General features: G+C 41.6%; 1 protein-coding gene and 1 long non-coding RNA gene across 3 annotated transcripts; both read left to right on the top strand.

The window, feature by feature from the left end:
* The first annotated feature begins 2638 nt into the window (after window positions 1-2638).
* On the top strand, window positions 2639-19996 carry LOC116707308 (uncharacterized). Of its 2 annotated transcripts, none has more exons than XR_004336457.1 (3): window positions 2639-2651; window positions 19246-19544; window positions 19791-19996. It is a non-coding gene; the product is annotated as an uncharacterized LOC116707308 (long non-coding RNA). The 2 variants fall into 2 exon arrangements; XR_004336456.1 differs by having other exon boundaries at window positions 19246-19563.
* LOC116707306 (membrane progesterone receptor epsilon-like) lies at window positions 13376-15051 on the top strand. Its single transcript, XM_032544622.1, has one exon. It carries the CDS (start codon window positions 13795-13797, stop codon window positions 14953-14955), a length of 1161 nt encoding a protein of 386 aa, XP_032400513.1. The 5' UTR covers window positions 13376-13794; the 3' UTR covers window positions 14956-15051.
* Window positions 19997-21394: the final 1398 nt, after the last annotated feature.

Genomic DNA, 21394 nt, shown 5'->3' with positions numbered 1-21394 from the left:
TCAGACATACTTAACGGTCCTTGCCATCTTCGCCGCCTTCAGGGATGTTCAATATACGGAGGTTAGATCGTGACCGGGTTCTCCAGGTCGTCAATCATCCGAAGTGACTGGTTATGGTTTTGGAGTGTTTTAATGGTAGACTCCGCCACCGTTAATCTTTCAAAGTTGTCACCAGCCACAGACTCAACGAGGTGAGACGGCCCTGGAAAGAGTTCATCGTTGATTGTAGTGAGTCCATTGAATCCTGTAGCGGTTTAATAGCCTCTTGATCAGTAACGACCATCTTCCTTTAGTGGGTTCTCTGTTTGGCGAATTCTGCAGACAATTGGTCCATGGCCACAACTGCCGGTGCTTCGGGAGCGGCAGAGTCTTAGTAGGTGTCGGAGAGTCGTTAGCTGCGAAAGATGCTAGCTTGTCCGCTGCACTCATAGCAACACTTGTAGCCGGAGTTTCTACTTTGTTGGCTGATTTAGTGCGTTTAGATTTGCTCATCTTATGCGGAGTAGACAAACTGGGTCGAACAGTGTTGGATATATTAAAATGCTCCGGAAATATATTTATATAGGAAGTAACAAGAGCAAGCCGGGAGCCTTCGCATGTGCGTCTTCCCTTCATGTCGCAACCGGAAGTCCCGTGTGTATTCTTGATATGAAATTATTCTAACACCATGGCTTTTTTCATCAATTTGAAACAAGATGTGACTTGTGACAGGTTTCGCCACTATCTGTGTAATGTCCAAAAATCCTTTTTTTGGAGACGCTTACTCATCTAACACCTACAGTACACAGTTAGTTAGGGGTATGTTCCACAAAACGTGAATAAAGAAAGCAATTATAAGCAAGCAAAGGAGATTAATTCGCAATCTAAATTAAGCTCCGATGCTAACATTCTTTCTTTAATAGCGGAGAGCAGTGTAAAAAACGTGCCATCAGCAGGATTCCCACGGGCTGAAGGAGGGCTGGTAAGTCCACCAGCATTGTGGGATGGAGGAAAACTGTTCTGGTTTTGGCATTTCTTTAATCGTCTGTCCTTTGACACACCGAGCTCTCCTCCCCTCTATCTTTCTATCTTCCATTTTGTTGCATCCATGTCCCAGAGATGCGTGTTACAACCTAGCTCTGGGGCTCCAAAATCACGGGTACAGCTGTCGCCATGGTCCCGCTACACGTTCTGCGATGTCCTGCTACGTCCGCTACGTCTGCTACGTCCTGCTGGGCCTTGTAATGCCGCACAGTGCCCTGCTACGCCATGAACTACTCCAAAGCACTACTCCGAACTACTATTTTTTTGACTAGAGAGAGCACAGAATCCGGAAAGGGAAGAAGTTGAGTTAGTGACATGCGTTAACACTCAGAAAGTCAAAGACAGACAGACTTCACCAATTCAGGAGACACAAACAAGACCTGTGATCACGAATAATGTAGCTCAGCGAAATTCTTTCAGGAAGACCTAATTAATCAATGCCGTACCTAAAGGGAATCACGCCGTGAGGCGTTCACCTAACCCCAACCCTGCCCAATCAATCGTACACAAATGCCAAATTGGCGGGCCCACTAACCACAAAGGGCCAATCACAGAGTCCCAACCCAGCTTTTAAAACGTCTGTTTCTCCCTTGTGCTATTTAGCTGTCGTTGCAGGCCCGAGTTCAACACTCCAACCCCCCCGCCACCTCCATCCCTACTCCAGCTGACCACCCGAGCCTCCTTCGGTCTGGTCTCCGGCTCCTTCGTCGCCACCACCGTGTCTAACTCATCCGGGGGGTCTGATGGTTCTTTACCCCTATTTTCATATAGCGACGGAGTCTAACCGCCAAAGCCTTTGATCATGTGATTGCTGTACATCAACCTCATTTGCATATGGCAAACTGTCTCTCCAGATTGAAATACAGTGTGTAATCCTTTTGTATTCAAAACCGTCTGACAAAGGTAGTCGCTAAAGACTCACGGGCCTACACCCAAATTGGGACCATGTGAAAGGTCAGCAGTACTGAAACGTCCAACTCCACCTTGACTCAGGATGCGGGGCAGGTGTACACGGCCCAACATTCCCCCATAACCCCATACAATATTAATGTTCATGTCCACCCGACGAAACCCTTTACAGTAGCCCAACACCGTAGTGACCCACAAATTGTTAAAACTACAACTAAAACTAGAACTCACTGACTCTAAATAGATTGAATGAAATGTTTTGGAAAATGCTGCGACGGTATAAATGATAGCTGAACGTCCTGTGAACGTGTGACATGTGGACAGCGTGGCGTGTGATTGCAGCACCTCGGTTATCATCCAGGAATGCTCATTTACAAAACTTTTGGATTGATCTCTATTTCTTATTTCTGGTACGTTGTTCTCTGTTTTGACCATTTTAACCTGCAATTCACACTGCTCTTTATTTGGATGTGTTAATTGCCGCTCAGGTACTTAAATGGCTTCGTTTCGCCTAAATCATTTTTAATGCCCGGGGGCATAGATTTATATAAATATATATATATATCAAAGGAGTGTTTTCCCCTCTGCTTAACTGACCAGTCAGTGTCTGACTTGCTGCATATTTGTTGCAGCCGAGACAGTCTTAGCGGTCTTAACAGGAAAAACCAGGATTTTCAGAATTAAAAACATTAGATTAGTTAGATTAGATTCACTTTGTTGTCATTACACAGGCCAGGGCAACGAGATGCAGTAAGTGCAGGATATACCTGTTCCATAAGTGCAGGACATGGATGTAGTGAATAATATAGAGATGAATACTATTATAACGAATTTTACAGTTGTCTCATGTTGCCTTCATGTTGTCTTCAGTGCCCTCTCGCCTTCATGTTGCCCTCATTTGTGCCCTCATGTCGCCTCATGTTGCCCTCATGTTGCCCTCATGTCGCCCTTCATGTTGCCCTCATTTGCCCTCATGTCCCATTGTCGCTTCATGTTGCCTCATGTTGCCCTTATGTGCCTCGTTGCCCTCATGTTGCCCTCATGTTGCCCTCATGTTGCCCTCATGTTGCCTTCATGTCGTCCTCATGTCGCCTTCATGTTGTCTTCATGTCTCCTCATGTCGCCTTCTGTGTCTTCATGGGTCCCAGTTCTTCATGTTGTCCTCATGTTTGCTCTCATGTGCTCATGTTGTCTTCATGTCGCCTTCATGTTGTCTTCATGTCGCCCTCATGTCGCCCTCATGTTGTCTTCATGTCGTCCTCCATGTCGCCTTCATGTTGTCTTCATGTTGCCCTCATTTGTGTCTTCATGTGTCCTCATGTCGCCTTCAATGTGTCTTCATGCGTCCTCATTCGGCCTCATGTTGTCTTCAGTCGTCCTCATGTGTCTTCATGTTGTCCTCATGTTTCTCATGTCGCCCCTCATCAGTTGTCTCATGTCGCCCTCATGTTGTCTTCATGTCGTCCTCATGTTGCCCTCATTTGTCTTCATGTCGCCCTCATGTTGTCTTCATGTTGCCCTCATGTTGCCCTCATGTCGCCTTCATGTTTGTCTTCATGTCGCCCTCATTGTGCCCTCATGTTGCCCTCATGTTGTCTTCATTTGTCTTCATGTTGTCTTCATGTCGCCTTCAATGTTGTCTTCATGTCTGCCCTCATGTTGCCGCAGTGCCTTCATGTCTCCTCTTGTTGTCTTCATGTTGTCTTCATGTTGTCTTCATGTTGTCCTCATGTTGTCTTCATGTCGTCCTCATGTGTCTTCATGTTTCTTCATGTGTCTTCATGTCGTCCTCAATGTTGCTTCATGTCGCCCTCATGTTGTCTTCATGTCGTCCTCATGTCGCCTTCATGTTGTCTTCATGTCGTCCTCATTCGCCTTCATGTTGGTCTTCATGTCGCCTCATGTTGCTTCATGTCGTTCCTCCATTCGCCTTCATGTTGTCGTTCATGTCGTCCTCATGTTGTCTTCATGTCGCCCTCATGTTGTCTTCATGTCGCCCTCATGTTGTCTTCATGTCGCCCTCATGTTGCCTTCATGTTGTCTTCATGTTGTCTTCATGTCGGCCCTCATGTTGCCCTCATGTGTCCTTCATGTGTCTCATGGGTCTTCATGTTGTCTTCATGTTGTCTCATGTCGTCTTCATGTCCGGCCTCATGTTGTCTCAGTTGTCCCTTCATGTGTCTTCATGGTCTCATGTCGTCCTCATGTGTCTTTCAGTGTCTCATGTTCTTCATGTTGTCTTCCTGTTGTCTTCATGTCTCCTCATGTCTGCCTTCATTTGTCTCATGTCGTCCTCATGTTGTCTTCATGTCGCCCTCATGTTGTCTTCGGTCGCCTCATGTTGTCTTCATGTCGCCCTCATGTTGCCTTCATGTTGTCTTCATGTTGTCTTCATGTCGCCCTCCATGTTGCCCTCTGTTGTCTTCATGTTGTCTTCATGTCGTCCTCATGTCGTCTTTCTTGTCTTCATGTTTTGTTCTTCATGTCGTCCTCATGTCGTCCTCATGTTGTCTTCATGTTGTCTTCATGTTGTCTTCATGTTGTCTTCATGTCGTCCTCATGTCGTCCTCATGTTGTCTTCATGTCGTCCTCATGTTGTCTTCATGTGTCTTCATGTTGTCTTCATGTCGTCTCATGTCGTCCTCATGTCGTCTTCATGTCGCCCTCATGTTGTCTTCATGTCGCCTCATTTTGCCATTTCCTCATGTTGTCTCTCATGTTGTCTTCATGTTGCCCTCATGTTGTCTTCATGTTCGCCCTCATGTTGCCCTCATGTTGCCTTCATGTTGCCCTCGTTGTCTTCATGTTGTCATGTCGCCCTCAGTTGTCCTTCATGTTGCCTTCATGTCGTCCTCATGTTGTCTTCATGTTGTCTTCGATGTTGTCTTCATGTCTCCTCATGTCCGTTTTCCTCATGTTGTCTTCAGTCGCCCTCATTTGTCCTTCTGGTCGCCCTCAGTTGCCTTCATGTTGCCTCATGTTGTCTTCATGTTGTCTTCATGTCGTCCTCCATGTCGTCCCATGTTGTCCTTCATGTCGCCCTCATGTTGTCTTCATGTCGTCCCTCATGTTGCCTTCATGTTGTCTTCATGTTGTCTTTCAGTCGCCCTCATGTTGCCCCTATGTTGCCTTCAGTTGCCCTCTGTTGTCTTCATGTTTGTCTTCATGTTCGCCAGCTCATGTTGTCCTTCATGTTGTCTTCATGTTGCCCTCAGTTGTTCTTCATGTTCCTTCATGTCGCCTCATGTTTCTTCATGTTGTCTTCATATTGTCTATGAATGTAATATATGTTAAACAAGTATTGGAGCAAGATTTAAAGCTGGATAGTACTGATATATATAAATACATATATTAATAGATTTTTACAGATATGTCATGAACAAATATAAGATGGTTGTTACTATAACAGAGTTTACAGGTGATTATGTACTATGAATATATACAGACGGCTATTACTATAACAGAAATTGTTACAGATAATATAATCAATTAGGCTAAAATGAGCATATACAATGGATTTTTTAAGGATTTACAACACCGGGTCCTTGAGCAGATCACACGGTTTTTTAAGAACCTTTATCACAAATGTCTTCCATGAAACAGCTCACCTGGGAAAAAAAGGAAGCCGTGAGATTGCGTTTCACTGACTACAGTTAAGCGTTTAACACCATAATTCCCATCATCACAAAGCTCATGACCCGGGATTAACCCTCGCGTTGTTCTCCCGGTCAAGAACCAAACATTTGACATTTTTTGTCCTTTTTCGACCTTACCACCTAGTTTTTACACTACTTTTTGGAATTAATGCTCTAAACCTCATTTATATAGAATTTATACCTATACTTGAGTTAAAAAAGCAGAAATTATGATTATTTGACTACTAGTAAGTCGTAGAGGAACGAAAGGGATCAAGGTGTTTGCCAAGAGCGTTGAAGGAATCCATGCATTTTTTTTTGGTAATTGGTTAGAAAGAAACTCATTTTCATGATTGATATTTTTTAAGGGGTAAATCAACCCAAGGAACAGGACATGTGTGTGGGGGCACGCCACTGCCACCCATGCTCCCATCTATTTCAGATGCACCCTAATCATCTAGTTCTGGATCAGGCCTTGAAGAAGGTGCCCAGCAAATCCGAGTCTCTCCGAGGGTCTGTGATGTAAACTCTGCCTCCATGTCTTTATGTCAATAAACAGCTCCAGGCACGTAATAAAACCCTACGTGTCACTGCTGAATTAAAAAGCATGATGTAGTTCTCCACCGCCTGCTGAGAACTGGATTGGGGTCTGGTTCTAGGCTTAACCCCCCCCCCCCCCCTTCTCTTCCAGCCAAATTGCTGGTCAAACTTCCTGACATCTGGCCCGACAGCCACGCTGGAGGGTGAAATGGGCACTGGTGAAACTCCTTTTGTTCTTTAATTTGTACGTCGGATGTTTTTGTGTCTCGTGCGTGCAACTGTAGTGTTGTAACAGTTTCAATAAAAAATCAATCCCCCCCCCCCCCCAAAAAAAAATGCTGTATTTTGCATCATATCTCCTGAGCCACATGATAACACAAGATAGGTGGTGTCTAGCCCTATGTTTGCGATGGGCAACGATTACACGGATACCTTCGACGTTATCCCCACCTTCGGGTAAATAATTAAGAGAGGAACATGAGTATCTGAGAACCTGGGCCTAGACTTATTGCATCGTGTCCGCATGGAGAAATGCATAAACCTGGTTCATTAAAGGGACTATGTGTTACTTTCGTTTTGCTTGATTCTAGGTTTTACCACACCTACTGTCGTGAAGCTCTTTTCTTTATGGTGACGATTAACATTCACGCACGTGCTAAATGCCTCTGTTGATACGACACAATGCAAAGTAGGCTCCTAACCATGCAGTTTTGCACATATCATGTAGACTTGATTGCTCCATTTCTTTGCACAAACTCTCCAACAATGACATTTACTAGTTTATTTATATGTTTAGTATACCCCACATAACAATCCAAATTAACCCCTGTGCATTACTGAGTACGGCGTAAATGGGAAGGCTAGTTGAATGATGCTTTGCTCAGACAGAAAATAATTCAATTATAGTACGAGATTGCGTTACAGATTTATGAACACTATGTATGACACTTTACATAAGTAACGTTACAGGGGGACAAAGGGGGGGGAGTAAGATAACACTAACATGGAGTAAAAGGAAAACATCCACTCTAAATGGAAGGGGGGTGCACACTGTGAAGTTATTTTATGAATGAAATAGACACATGACATATGACAGTATCAGCCATAACAGCCATAAAATTGGCCCCAGGCAGAGGCCTTACTAAAAAATATATTAAAATATCTGTTACAGGTCATTTGAGGCCATTACATGTAAAATGTCAGCGCTTCAGGAACATTAATTAAGTAACATATTAGTTAACATTAACATAGGCACAGGCTAATTACTGCTAACTAACATGCTAGTTAACATTAACATAGGCACAGGCTAATTACCGCTAACTAACATGCTAGTTAACATTAACATAGGCACAGGCTACTTACTGCTAACTAACATGCTAGTTAACATTAACATAGGCACAGGCTAATTACCGCTAACTAACATGCTAGTTAACATTAACATAGGCACAGGCTAATTACCGCTAACTAACATGCTAGTTAACATTAACATAGGCACAGGCTAATTATTGCTAACTAACATGCTAGTTAACATTAACATACGTAGGCACAGGCTAATTATTGCTAACTAACATGCTAGTTAACATTAACATAGGCACAGGCAACTTACTGCTAACTAACATGCTAGTTAACATTAACTTACGTAGGCACAGGCTAATTATTGCTAACTAACACGCTAGTTAACATTAACATAGGCACAGGCTAATTATTGCTAACTAACTTGCTAGTTAACATTAACATAGGCACAGGCTACTTACTGCTAACTAACATGCTAGTTAACATTAACATAGGCACAGGCTAATTACCGCTAACTAACATGCTAGTTAACATTAACATAGGCACAGGCTACTTACCGCTAACTAACATGCTAGTTAACATTAACATAGGCACAGGCTAATTATTGCTAACTAACATGCTAGTTAACATTAACATACGTAGGCACAGGCTAATTATTGCTAACTAACATGCTAGTTAACATTAACATAGGCACAGGCAACTTACTGCTAACTAACATGCTAGTTAACATTAACTTACGTAGGCACAGGCTAATTATTGCTAACTAACACGCTAGTTAACATTAACATAGGCACAGGCTAATTATTGCTAACTAACTTGCTAGTTAACATTAACATAAGCACAGGCTACTTACTGCTAACTAACATGCTAGTTAACATTAACATAGGCACAGGCTACTTACTGCTAACTAACATGCTAGTTACACATTAACATAGGCACAGGCTAATTACTGATAACTAACATGCTAGTTAACATTAACATAGGCACATGCTACTTACTGCTAACTAACATGCTAGTTACACTTTAACATAGGCTCAGGCTAATTACTGCTAACTAACATGCTAGTTACACTTTAACATAGGCTCAGGCTAATTACTGCTAACTAACATGCTAGTTAACATTAACATAGACACAGGCTACTTACTGCTAACTAACATGCTAGTTAACATTAACATAGGCACAGGCTAATTATTGCTAACTAACATGCTAGTTAACATTAGGCACAGGCTAATTACTGATAACTAACATGCTAGTTAACATTAACATAGGCACAGGCTACTTACTGCTAACTAACATGCTAGTTACACTTTAACATAGGCACAGGCTAATTACTGCTAACCAACATGCTAGTTACACTTTAACATAGGCTCAGGCTAATTACCGCTAACTAACATGCTAGTTAACATTAACATAGACACAGGCTACTTACTGCTAACTAACATGCTAGTTAACATTAACATAGGCACAGGCTAATTACTGCTAACTAACATGCTAGTTAACATTAACATAGGCACAGGCTAATTATTGCTAACTAACTTGCTAGTTAACATTAACATAGGCACAGGCTACTTACTGCTAACTAACATGCTAGTTACACATTAACATAGGCACAGGCTAATTACTGATAACTAACATGCTAGTTAACATTAACATAGGCACATGCTACTTACTGCTAACTAACATGCTAGTTACACTTTAACATAGGCTCAGGCTAATTACTGCTAACTAACATGCTAGTTACACTTTAACATAGGCTCAGGCTAATTACTGCTAACTAACATGCTAGTTAACATTAACATAGGCAGAGGCTAATTATTGCTAACTAACATGCTAGTTAACATTAACATAGGCACAGGCTAATTACTGATAACTAACATGCTAGTTAACATTAACATAGGCACAGGCTACTTACTGCTAACTAACATGCTAGTTACACTTTAACATAGGCACAGGCTAATTACTGCTAACCAACATGCTAGTTACACTTTAACATAGGCTCAGGCTAATTACTGCTAACTAACATGCTAGTTAACATTAACATAGACACAGGCTACTTACTAACTAACATGCTAGTTACACTTTAACATAGGCACAGGTTAATTATTGCTAACTAACATGCTAGTTAACATTAACATAGGCACAGGCTAATTATTGCTAACTAACATGCTAGTTAACATTAACATAGGCACAGGCTAATTACTGATAACTAACATGCTAGTTAACATTAACATAGGCACATGCTACTTACTGCTAACTAACATGCTAGTTACACTTTAACATAGGCTCAGGCTAATTACTGCTAACTAACATGCTAGTTACACTTTAACATAGGCTCAGGCTAATTACTGCTAACTAACATGCTAGTTAACATTAACATAGACACAGGCTACTTACTGCTAACTAACATGCTAGTTACACTTTAACATAGGCACAGGTTAATTATTGCTAACTAACATGCTAGTTAACATTAACATAGGCACAGGCTAATTATTGCTAACTAACATGCTAGTTAACATTAACATAGGCACAGGCTACTTACTGCTAACTAACATGCTAGTTACACTTTAACATAGGCACAGGCTAATTACTGCTAACTAACATGCTAGTTAACATTAACATAGACACAGGCTACTTACTAACTAACATGCTAGTTACACTTTAACATAGGCACAGGCTAATTATTGCTAACTAACATGCTAGTTAACATTAACATAGGCACAGGCTAATTATTGCTAACTAACATGCTAGTTAACATTAACATAGGCACAGGCTAATTACTGATAACTAACATGCTAGTTAACATTAACATAGGCACATGCTACTTACTGCTAACTAACATGCTAGTTACACTTTAACATAGGCTCAGGCTAATTACTGCTAACTAACATGCTAGTTACACTTTAACATAGGCTCAGGCTAATTACTGCTAACTAACATGCTAGTTAACATTAACATAGACACAGGCTACTTACTGCTAACTAACATGCTAGTTACACTTTAACATAGGCACAGGTTAATTATTGCTAACTAACATGCTAGTTAACATTAACATAGGCACAGGCTAATTATTGCTAACTAACATGCTAGTTAACATTAACATAGGCACAGGCTACTTACTGCTAACTAACATGCTAGTTACACTTTAACATAGGCACAGGCTAATTACTGCTAACCAACATGCTAGTTACACTTTAACATAGGCTCAGGCTAATTACTGCTAACTAACATGCTAGTTAACATTAACGTAGACACAGGCTACTTACTGCTAACTAACATGCTAGTTAACATTAACATAGGCACAGGCTAATTATTGCTAACTAACATGCTAGTTAACATTAACATAGGCACAGGCTAATTACTGATAACTAACATGCTAGTTAACATTAACATAGGCACAGGCTACTCACTGCTAACTAACATGCTAGTTACACTTTAACATAGGCACAGGCTAATTACTGCTAAACAACATGCTAGTTAACATTAACATAGGCACAGGCTACTTACTGATAGCTAACATGCTAGTTACACTTTAACATAGGCACAGGTTAATTATTGCTAACTAACGTGCTAGTAAACATTAGTAATTAAAGCTAAACAGCTGATTTAAGTCCAAACTGTCTGCAACGTCTCCTGAGTACGTTGATATGTCGACTATAAGACAGCAAGTCGCGTGGTTATGACATTAGCCTAATTTTACAAAAACATCCGCTACGGAGCCATAACGTGAGATACAAGGTAACGGAGCCTTTTATACATCGTCGTTTTTCTTTAGAAGTAAACAACGGACAAATAGAGTCTTTAAACGCTTCGGATGTAAAGTTATTCGCTGTCAAAGTGGCAACAAAATGAATGGGAGTCAATGGGATTTTGGCAAGTACAAATCTCTACTTTCATTAATTTTGGGGCGTCTTATTCACTTTTATAGCATTTGGAAAACAGCAACATTGAAGTGTTTTTGAAATAGTGTTGAGTAAAAGTTGACATATTCCAGTCTGTGATTATCATCAACATCCATTTCTTTAATCTTAGTCTCAATAATTCCTAAATTCTGCTTTTCTAACTCAAACATTAGGTTTAATTTCCTGTAAAATTAGGTTTATTGACCATAAATTTCACAAAACAACTGTAAAACTAAAGTGTTGCATAGTGTTAAACGTCAAAAAAGTGACACTGAATATTGAAAAATGGGATGAATGTAAAAAAAAATTGACTTTCCGTTTTGACAACACAAGGGTTAAAAAGAATAAACGTGAAGATTTTATCTTTTAAATATTTCAGAAGAGGGGTTTTTGTTTTGTACTTTTGCAAGGATCCATGTTCCGTTGTCATTAGGGGGCTGAGCCCCCCCTGAAGGTTTGATCCTAGGATCGCCCCTGGTGGTGGTGGGGGGGGGGGGGCACACGGAGGATTACTACCCGGGGACGGGCTGTGCGTCGTGGGCAGAGAATAGGAGTTTCCCCCCTGTAGTGGTCTGTTCAGGATCCGGATCAAGGACCAACTCTCAAACAAAAAAACCACGCTTTGAAATAGTTCGCCGCGCTCCGCTAAACTGCCCCCAAGGCACGCAGTCATCCAAGGTCGAGACCGGAAACGGAGTACGCGTTCCTTCAAAATAAAAGCATGCTATGTTGCATTTCATATGCGTTTACCCTACTTTTAGATCAGATGAAACCAGGGTCCCTTCCAAATCTGACTTCTATTTTTACATCTCTTTTTCTTTTGTATGCTATGCATTCAATTGTTAATATATATATATACAGTAGAGTATATATAGTATATAGATTAGATTATACTATACTATATATATATATATACACAGCATATATAGTATATATATGTATTATTTTTAACTCTTTTTGTATACTATGCATTCAATTGTTAGTCATCTTTTCATATTAATTATCATCTTATTGTGTTGTTTTATATATATATATATATATATATATATATATATATATATATATATTATTTTAGGGTTTAAGGAACCCTAATGGGATATATATACAGTATATATTGTATAAATACATATACACATATATATATATATATATATATATATATACACACACAGGAGAGTATATATAGTATATAGATTAGATTATACTATACTATATATATATATATATATATATATGTATTATTTTATATCTTTTTTGTATACTATGCATTCAAATTTTGAAGTTATCTTTTCATATTATTTATCATCTTACTCTGTTGTTTTTTTCTCCTTTTTGTGTTCATAGTATTTATATATATATATATATACTAGTTTTTGGTTTGGTTCGAACTAACTTGTAGAGAAACATAAGCTAACGTTCCCTCAACGTTCTGCGTTAATGGGGCTGTTTTTTTACATGTACATGTAATAAATCAGGATTTAGCCCAGGAGAGCACATTTTACTTTAATGTAAAGGTATAGTGAAAATGACAGAGATAGCAATCACGTGCATTTAGCTAATATGTAACCATGACCTTTACTGTTACATCACAACGTCTGAGTTTTATTTTGAAACGCCCAACCGGAACCCCCGGTGTCATCCCGTGTGTAACTTGACGCTCGTACCTGTCAAAGCTCGTCGGTGTTCCGCTGAAATGCCGGTCGGCTGCAGGCTCGCAGGGCTCCACACGGACCCACGGCTCGGTCCGAGCGTCCCCCCGCGAAGTGTCTCCACCGTGGCGGTGCGTTAAAGGCCCGAACACCGCTCGGGTCCCGGAAGGAGGAGGTTTATTCGTCTCTGCAGCGGTCTGCATTATAACGGAATGGGAGCTGGATGAATTGAAAGTCGGACGGTGGACACGGGCTGATGGACCGGGGACAACAGGGGCAACAGAAGCCTGCAGTACTCTGATATGTGACCTAGATACCGCAGGGCTTACCGGACGCGTCTTCAGGACATCAAAGCTGTAAGAACTGACGTCCCGCAACAACCGCGTAATAAGTGACCTTCATTTTTTTTTTTTTTTTTTTTTTTTTTTTTTATTGAATTCAGCAGAACTGTCCATAACAAGGTGAATGTGTATGATTATCAGCCATGCAGACCTATGCAAAATAATGGCACGAGATCAACAGCGTGAAAAGGTTTTTCCGTGCCGGGTGTTTTTCTGACCTTTGCTTCGGGGTTAAGAGGAAACCAGATGAAAAATTAACCGGACGGGTTGGCCCGAGGATCCTGGATTCCACGCTGTCCCCTGCCATTTCCTCTCGGTAGACTATGCCAGACCATTACACCAGCTTTGCTCTTTGGATTACAGCTCACGAGGCCCGCAGCAAAGCCGGGATCAAAGGTCGAAAGAAGAGCCTGCAGATGCCTTATCTATAAGCCAAAATCATTTACGGTGATCAGCAATAAATTAAACGGCCACGCAATATAGACTTTGGGCTCGTGTTGCCGTGATGCTCCTGAACTGTGGGCAGCCGTTGCCTCTTCTGAGGCACACGGACGTGCCGCCCCGGGTCATAGAGAACTTCATCCTGACGGGCTACCGCTTCCCGAACTACAGCCTGGTGGACTGCTTGCTGTCGGCGTTCCGACCCACCAACGAAACCGGCAACTTCTGGACCCATTTCCTCCCGGTTTTTATTTTTTCGTACTATTTCGTGGAGGTGTTCGGTTGGGAGGGCGCGCCACATAGCGACGCCCCGTTCTTCTACCCTCTGTGGAACTACTTCATCGGGGTCTTCTGTCTGTTAATGGCCAGCAGCATGGCCCACCTGCTCAACTCCATGTCCCTGGTGGTGAGAGAAGTCTGCTTTTTTGTTGATTACGGCACAATCAGTTCCTACACGGTTGGCTCATCGTTGGCATACTACTACTACATCCACCCTCGGGCGGGGATAGTGGAGACCGGGGGCCGAAATGGCTCCCATGCGGACTTGAAAGGTGAACCCGCAGGATCTCTTACGTCGTCCTATGCAATCCCAGATTTCGACATGTTCTTCGAGACCTTCTACATCCCGTCGGCCTGCGTTGTAGCAATCATATGTGTCTTATCTTGCTGCAACTCTCGCCAGAGGTGGAGGCGACACCGGTACCTCATCCGAACCTTCGTTTTCCTCCTCCCGTTCCTCGTTTCCTCCACGCCAGTCTTCTACCGCCTCCTCACCAGATCCCCTTACTCCACCACCTCCTCCTCGTTTGCTGCTTCCACCTCCACGGCCAGCTACTTCTACCGCCACTGCCTGTGGCTGCTGGGGTCCGCCGTCTTCAACATCAGCAAGGTCCCCGAGCGGCTGGCCCCGGGTCGCTTCGACATCTGGGGCCACAGCCACCAGTGGTTCCACTGTTGCACGTTTCTGTCCATCCTGGACGAACTCCACATGATCAAGACGGAGGTGAGGGCGATCCTGCTCAGCCCGAGTCTCCTGCTGCCCCCCGCCGCCCTCTCTCGCCTACCGGGCCCCACCGTCGCCTCCACCTACGGGGTGATGGGCCTCCTCCAGGCCACCATCGTCTCCGTCATCGTGTGGTTCTCCTGGCACGCCAGCTGCATCTACGGACCGCAGAGCGATCAGCTAGCCAAGGAACACCCTAAGAAACAGTTGAAATGCAACTAATCGCAAGGACATCTTTTTTTTTTTTTTTAAATCATTCTAACTGTGAAGGAAGATTTGCACATGCATACAGAGCCATGCCGCAAAGAGATGGGCACAAATATATATGGGGGGGGGGGGACATTGTGAAGTGACATAATTACGCAACAAGGCAAATAGTCTGTTTTTCATCAAAGTTCCCGCAATTTTTGCAAATTCCATCATATTCCATTGCATTTTTTAATAACACGTGCCGCATACTCAAAAACACGAGTTTTCTGGAAGGACCAGACTCCTCCCGACGCGATATCATCACGAAACTTAGGCCACGATACAATCGTAATCGCGATTTTAAACACATTGCGATATTCTGCGAGATATATCGCAATTTATAACCTTTTTTCCAACTTCGAATTTTTTCTAATTTCAAACATCCGTTTTATCTAAAAATGTGTTCATATTACTTCCATTTTAACTGACCAACACATATACGACAAAAGATCGACAATTGGTGTATCGATGCAGTATCGCCACTGAAAATATCGCGATACTACGATGTATCGATTTTTTTCCCCCCTCACCCCTACAAGTAAAACAAATTAAGTAGAAGTAAATAAGTGGAGGGGGGGGGGGGGGGGGGGGGGGGGGGAATCACCAGACGCTTCCCGATACGATATCATCACGATACTTAAGCCACGATACGATATTATTGCGATATATTGCAATTAATAACCTTTTTTCCAACTGTTTAATCTAAAAATGTGTTCATATCACTTCCATTTTATTGCTGCAAAATGGGACAATCCGACCACCACACATGTAAAATATGATAAAAGATCCATACTTGGCGCCTGTGTATCGGTACGGCATCGCCACAGAAAAATATCGCGATACTACGATTTAAAAAAATAGTCCCTCCTGATTTTTTAAGTCCTTCACACGTTCCGCCCCCTTCAGGAGTGTTTTTTCAAACTCATAATCGGGGACAACGTGAGATCCAAGGATTAGGTTGTGGTTGAGTGGATGTTGAAAGACGTTGCCAGTTATTTCCCCCGAGCTGGTGCGGCATGTCCCAACAGGATGTCTGAGCAGGGGGGATAACGCCTACCTCCAGGGACCGCACACTCCGGCACACGGGAGGACATGTTGCACGTAACGTCTGGGTAATGTGGCTTAAAAGTTGCTGTGTGTGTGTGTGTGTGTGTAGTCTGTCGGCAAGTAGTTCCTCCTGTGGCACTTCCCCTTGCTCCGACTTTAAATTTGGCATCTTATCATAGGTTGTGGTAGAACCTAGTTTCATGTTCCTGGCCTTTGTTAACCCCGTCTTTCTCTTCCTCTGCCTTACACGAGGAGCACTAACATGCACTCTCATTTCCTCTCTTTCCGATTGACCCGTACCGCAGGAAGTTGCGGTGGCCTTTACGACGCAACAGAAATAGCTGACAGCTCGTATCAGTCGTACTGTAAAGCACTTTCAGGGGGGGGGGGGGGGCAGTCCACCCTGCCCTGTCATTAATTAAGAAGCCATGCTCGCTAAAAAAACCCTTAAAGGAACATTACGTATGAGGCGTATATTGATGTCCTGCTGACATGCTCTGTTGGAGTGTATAGTGTATAGTGTGAGCACATCTGCTGTGTGTATGGGTTTCATTACACTGATCCGATTACACGTCATACACACGCTGCAAATATGAATACTTCAAAAATCTGTTTTAAGGCCTGCTTTGTGCATATGCATGAAATAAGGATGATGCAACCAGAGGCTGCCTTTTAAGTTATATGCAGCCGATTCTGAGCAAAAGCCATATTTTGGAGAGATGATAGCTGAAATAATAACAATTTTGAACTGTTACCAGGCACTTCCTGGATAGATTTGCACATGACAGATAGATCAGGTTAATTTAACCCAGCAGTTTGACCCTTTAATAATTATATAACCCTTCAAGCTGCAGAGCTACGCATCTGTTTTTCTGAAACTATATATATATCTTAAAAAAAGCCAAATGCATGAAATACGTACTTCTATGATCCTCAGTGACATCACAGAGTTTTTTTTGTGTTATGTTAGCCTAAATCGATTTTTATGGTTCCATAGAAAAATCTTTTTTTTTTTTCTTCTAATGTACAATACAAGACAAGAGATGTCATTTTGTGGCTAGCTGGATATGAAACGTGATGTATTGATGGTGCAGCGGATGACACATGTATTTCATCCCAATGCACCGAAACGTGATTCAAGAATAGGGAAATATCACAAATACACAATTTCACCTTGTTAAAGCCCGTGTAGGTTTTCAAAAAAGGATGATAGGGTGTATAAATATGAACGCATGATTAGGTCTGGGTTTCCCATTCAATGCTAACAATACCAGAGAAACTACCTTTCATCTTTTTATTCACTTTTGGTCCATTGTTCACACAATCGTCCATGTCAATTCAACGATATTTACAGTGTCAAATCATAACAAAAGTTATCTCGAGACACTTTACACATACAGTGGGGTTCGAAGGTTTGGGCCCCCCAGGTAAAAAATGTGTATTAATGAGCATAAAGAAGCCAAGAAAAGATGGAAAAATCTCCAAAAGGCATCAAATGACAGCTTAGACATTCGTATAATACGTCACAAAAAGTTTTTATTTACTTCGTTTACACTTTAAAAAATAACAGAAAACAAAAAAAATGGCGTCTTTCGGGGCCCCACGGTGGAGTCGGTCTAGACCACGAGAGGAAAAACGTCCTTTTAGGGAGAAACCTGGCGCAGAGCCAGGCTCTTGGTGGGCAATAATGTGGTAATAATAGTCAAAATATTGGTAGTCGTAGTCGAAAATTAAGCAAATATATAGCCGTTTGGCCTGCGGAGAACTTATTAAAATGTCCCAGCTGAAGAGAAAATAAGTAATACTTAATGTTAGCGTGTCCGTGTCCGGGCACATAGTATCTACGTGTGAATATTCATGTGTGTGCACGCTCATTTACATATCTATTTAGGGGATGAAAGGGACTTTGATGAGAGAAAATGAAGATTTCACTGCGTAGTTTGGAGTTATTGAAGCCATTTTATTGTGAAAAACAGAAGTACAATTCCTAGATGTGTTGGCAGCGTCGATGTTAATTGGGCCGACTTGAGAATACCCAGAAAACCAAGCAATTCAGAGTGCGGCTAATGCTAGCGCGCGGCTAATTCCCCGCTATTAGCTTCCGTTAGCCAACGCTAGTAAACAAAGCAAAGCCAAAGTAAATGGTTAAATTTGTTGTAAAGTCAGAAGTTAAACTGTACTTCTGCAGCCATTAAACCCACTAAAAACATGACAAGATAAGTTATGTTCCCATTTAAACAGACATTCTGATAGAAAATTAGCCCCAAAAACAGCTAGGCTATGCTAACGGTGGACATCTTGATTCCTTGTCATTTCTGCTGAGTCACATGTAGTGGCCATTGTTCAATTCTAATGGAAGTGAACTGCGTTTTCTGTCTTGAACAAAAATCCATGTGCCCCCCCCCCCCCCCACCCACCCCCCCCCCTGAGCTTCCCGTTAATGGAAGAGGAGAAAGGATTTAAATAGAAATTATCCAAATTGAATCATTCCTTTGTTCCTGCTCGTTTGCACACTGAAAATGAACGAATCATAACCATCAGCACGCGGATGGTTTGTGTGCGTTTTCACGGGATTTCTGTCACGTCCTCGGTGATTTTCTTTGTCTAACTCACAACTCATATTGGTCCCAAGTATGATGATGAGTATTAATTCTACTGATATTTGCACATTTACTTGCGTTTCCCTGTGTTCACTTGCAGAAGAGCACGTGATTAGAGCTGAGCTGTTAATTACGTACCGTATGACACTGGAACATAAAGACCATGTTTAATGCTTGTGATATTCATCAGTCCCTCCGGAAAAATGAGATTATGCGATTTCATAATCACAGGAACCACCAGGAATTTTGGGCCCTATGACAAAAAATCGAATTGGGTTAGTTTAATCATTTCATATTAGTTTTTACCAATCTTTTGGGGCCCCTGTCAATCATGGGCCCTTGAAATTGTCCTAACTCTCCCCCCCCCCCCCCCCGTACGGCGCCCCCTGCCCCTAAATCTGCATATTTATGCGGGGGCCGCATTTTTTCAAACACAGCCCAGTTTTGCCGCTTAATTGCCGATTTTTCGCGCATAATTATGCTTGCATAATTTCATAAAAAGTCACATGTATATCTTAGCAGAAAGTTGAAAAATGTTGCTTTTACGTCACACAAGAGCAGCCATTTTCCTCTGGTGCCATGGGAACGTTATGAAGGGACATAATTACGCAACAAGTCTCTTTTTCAGCAGACCGCAATTTTTGCAAATTCCCGCAATTTTTGCAAATTCCCGCAATTTTTGCAAATTCCCGCAATTTTTGCAGGTTCCCGCAATTTTTGCAAGTTCCCGCAATTTTTGACTGGTCCCGCAATTTTTGACTGGTCCCGCAATTTTTGACTGGTCCCGCAATTTTTGACTGGTCCCGCAATTTTTGTAGGTTCCCGCAATTTTGTCAAGTTCCCACAATTTTTGCAGGTTCCCGCAATTTTTGCAACTTCCCACGCAATTTTTGCAAGTTCCCACAATTTTTGCAAGTTCCCACAATTTTTGCAGGTTCCCGCAATTTTTGACTGGTCCCGCAATTTTGTAGGTTCCCGCAATTTTGTCAAGTTCCCACAATTTTTGCAACTTCCCGCAATTTTTTCAACTTCCCACAATTTTTGCAACTTCCCGCAATTTTTGCAACTTCGCGCAATTTTTGCAACTTCCCACAATTTTTGCAACTTCCCACAATTTTTGCAGGTTCCCACAATTTTTGCAAGTTCCCACAATTTTTGCAGGTTCCCGCAATTTTTGCAAGTTCCCACAATTTTTGCAAGTTCCCGCAATTTTTGCAACTTCCCGCAATTTTTGCAACTTCCCACAATTTTTGCAACTTCCCACAATTTTTGCAGGTTCCCACAATTTTTGCAAGTTCCCTCATATTCCATTGCACTTTTTAAGAAAACGTGCCGCATAATCAAGACTTTTTGGCCCGCAACAATCATAAAAAAACTCATTTTTCCGGAAGGACTGACTAATTTTATTATGGCGCACTTTAAAGCTGCTCATAAAGTCCCTTAACCCTTGTGTTGTCTTCCCATCAATCATCATCTTTTTGTGCTTTTTTTTTCAATGTTTCTGCTGTTTTTTTCTACACTTTTTTTTTGTTTTTTATCCATAGCCAACAAACCTAGCAATTCATTTCTCATTTTTTGTCACTTTTTTTTTTTTAAATGCCATACAATTCAATAAAATCAAAATTCAATTCACTGAAAGTAATCGTACATTTTTTTTTACCTGAATAACATTCATCCATGTTATTTTTAGGCAATATTGTTGAAAGAAAGCCAAGTTCCTGATATTAAAAATTAAAAAAAACCCGAGGACAACACAAGGGTTAAAGGGACAACCTTGCTGTACTGTATGATTTTCAGGATTATTCCGAGATTCGTCAGGTATCGATGCATCTGATGTCAACGCATGAGATGCACACCTACCTCAACAGGGCACGTGTGTCACTCTGTCACCCCCCCCCCGACTTATCTTACCCAGTCTAGTAATCAGGAGTGACTGAGACACTCATACATTATTTGCACGTGCATTAAATGATGAATTAGAGGCGTCTGTTAGTCCTCGCATTACGTTAACTGATGTATCAGATAGCACTAATGTATGGATGATATGAGTTGTATTGAATAAATGATGCAAAGAACTATTCTCATTGTGGAAAACGAAATTGTTTTGCTGACCTGAAGTCGCGTTTCTTAACCCTTGTGTCGACCACGAGACATCATTAGCACTTTTTCAATGTTGTGGGTGCTGTTTTCAATGTTGACATTTCCAGCGTTTATTCCGAAGGCCCATTTTCTTTGGACAAAAAAACGGAAACTGGGTCACATTTGACCCGAGGACAACATGAGGGTTAATCATCTGATGAAACCCTTGTTTTACCATGTATATATAAAGCTTAACATGCCATTAAATCTCAACGAGATGGAGTTTGCAGATTGAATATCTAGCATACTTGTCTTTTATTCAGTATTTCATCAATATAATCTGGCAGAGTCACCTTTTCAACGCCCATGAATCTGAATGATGATATGTCACGCTATTGGGTAATCTCTATCAGTTCCCTTTATTGAGCTCTTATCTTCACATATACTCATATTTCAGGGCATTTGATCACATGAATGACGAAGTACTTCATTCTGGTATGACAAGTGTAATACACTTGACCCTTGAGCACATCCATTTACATGCATTTTCACTTATTTACTATCTTCTATCCTGATTATTAGGCTTGATTGTTAGTGTTTCTAAGCCGTTCTAATAACACCTGATAATTATATGCTCCAGTGTATTTATACACAACTTGATTGCCATGAAAGTAAGCAACATCCAT

Source organism: Etheostoma spectabile, chromosome 19 (assembly GCF_008692095.1).
Source record: "Etheostoma spectabile isolate EspeVRDwgs_2016 chromosome 19, UIUC_Espe_1.0, whole genome shotgun sequence".
Taxonomy (NCBI): domain Eukaryota; kingdom Metazoa; phylum Chordata; class Actinopteri; order Perciformes; family Percidae; genus Etheostoma; species Etheostoma spectabile.
The sequence above is the reverse complement of the archived record's forward strand: the minus strand, read 5'-3'. Positions and strand labels throughout refer to the sequence as shown.

Bases quoted from the DNA above. Each gene is read 5' to 3' on its own strand.
- LOC116707306 (XM_032544622.1), top strand. From the start codon at position 13,795: ATGCTCCTGAACTGTGGGCAGCCGTTGCCTCTTCTGAGGCACACGGAC.